The sequence below is a fragment of the Limulus polyphemus genome, unplaced genomic scaffold (genome assembly GCF_000517525.1).
Source record: "Limulus polyphemus unplaced genomic scaffold, Limulus_polyphemus-2.1.2 Scaffold1085, whole genome shotgun sequence".
Lineage (NCBI taxonomy): Eukaryota > Metazoa > Arthropoda > Merostomata > Xiphosura > Limulidae > Limulus > Limulus polyphemus.
Genome location: NW_013666695.1, coordinates 325873 through 327599, shown reverse-complemented (window position 1 = coordinate 327599; position 1727 = coordinate 325873). Strand labels below are relative to the sequence as shown.

At 30.1% G+C, this 1727-nt stretch overlaps 1 protein-coding gene across 5 annotated transcripts in view; it reads right to left on the bottom strand.

Moving 5' to 3' along the window:
* The window catches only part of LOC106462058, a 40792-nt gene that overhangs the window by 11361 nt on the left and 27704 nt on the right, over window positions 1-1727 (bottom strand). For all 5 annotated transcript variants that reach the window (XM_022389182.1, XM_022389181.1, XM_022389180.1 and 2 more), the window contains one exon: window positions 687-971. In XM_022389182.1, coding sequence (XP_022244890.1) covers window positions 687-971 — 285 coding nt within the window. The remainder of the gene's footprint in view (window positions 1-686; window positions 972-1727) is intronic.

Sequence of the window (1727 nt, the reverse complement as noted above, 5' to 3'; positions counted from 1 at the left end):
AAAGCTTCAGCAGATATTTCCTTTGCAACATCTCAACCAACAATTGGTACAGTTATCAATGCTATTTTCAAGTTTTGAACAACTCAACTTTCAAGATCTACGTATCTACAAGTGCCAATGTTTCCATTTATCAACATTATATTTTAAGATCTGTGCAAAAACACAGCTAACAGATATTTCCGCATATAATTAATTGGCTTTCTAACAAAGCTATAAATCAAGAAGATTGGAAGTTATAAATTTATAACCTGGCTTGTCAATTTCTATAGCATCTGTTTCTAATTAGTTGGACACTTAGAAAATCATATAAGGTTAGAAAGAAAATCTAAAATAGGCAATTTAGAATACAAATGTGTCACAGGACACAGGGAAGATCATTAGGAATTTTTCTTAATATTTCCTTTTGAAATTATGATATTAAAAATTAGATAACATTAAAATATAAATTATAAACCAAACTTTGATGCCAAGTTTATTGACATACATTAATAAATTAAAGAAATTTTTATATGTAACTCTGTAAAAAGTTGTGACATGCACTTTGACCCTGCAGTGCACATAGGGTTACAGGACTAAAATTGATTACCAAAAATCGAACTCTACAAATCACAAAGTGTAGAGTTTTATGCTTAATCTTTTCTCCTGATAAGTTTCTGAAACAGAAGATATAAATTCCTCAAGCTTACATGCTTTTTTTTCATCCATTGTAAGTTTCCTCCAGTCATCTTTCTCTTTTTCCCTAAGAGTTATTATTTCTTGAGAATTCTCTTTGAAACGGATGGCTGGCATTGGAAAATCTGTCCTGTCTATATAGCTTGGTTCTCCATTTAAGCCAAATCCAACAACTTCCCGGTTACCTATTCTCTCTTTATGGTATGCAACTGATGGGATGAATATTCTGGAAGCTACATATCGAGAAGGTAAATGTTTTGTTGCCACTTTAAGTAGATGACCAGCCATACTTGAAATATCTGAAAATCAAAATTTTAGTTACTTAACCAAATACCAAAATGCAATATATTTGAGATAGAAAAATGAAGTTTTATTTATTTCCTCCTCCAAAATCATAACAATTAACAGAGTCAACTAAAGTATAGAAATTTAAATTTCGAATAAACAGCTCTTTCAAAAAAAAACTTCTACACAAATTCCTTAAGAAAATTTCTGAAGTTCTGTCAAATGTATTTGTTATATTCACTAATACAAGAACACATTTAAAAATTTTATTTATTTAAAGCTAAAATATTTAAGTGTAAACATGCACAACTGCTGTTGCTGAAGTTCAAAACTTTCTAGGTATTTTCTAGCTTAGTTTTAGATACTAATTGTGGTATAGGGCAGAAGAAGTAATAACAATAGGTTAGATATTTAAGGCATATACAAGTAAAGGCAGCTGGTAGCAAATAATATGTAAGAGCATTTTAGAGTATAATCAAATTCAAAAAGATCTGTGTAGAGCAGCAAGTATACTTTTAAAGACAGGAAAGACTTGTATGCATGTACCATGGATGGCTGTATTTAAAACAGATCTAAAAGAACAACACTTGAGAAAGCTTGAAACTGGCTATACAATTTTTTTTTAAGTTCCTATTCATTTAGCAATAGTTATGAATAAGATAGACCAGTGGTTTTCAAACTTTATACAGTCTGAGCGCACTTACAATACTACAGATACTTGCTGGCGCACTGTATACAAAATAGGACTGATATGTTATAATTAAGTTAAA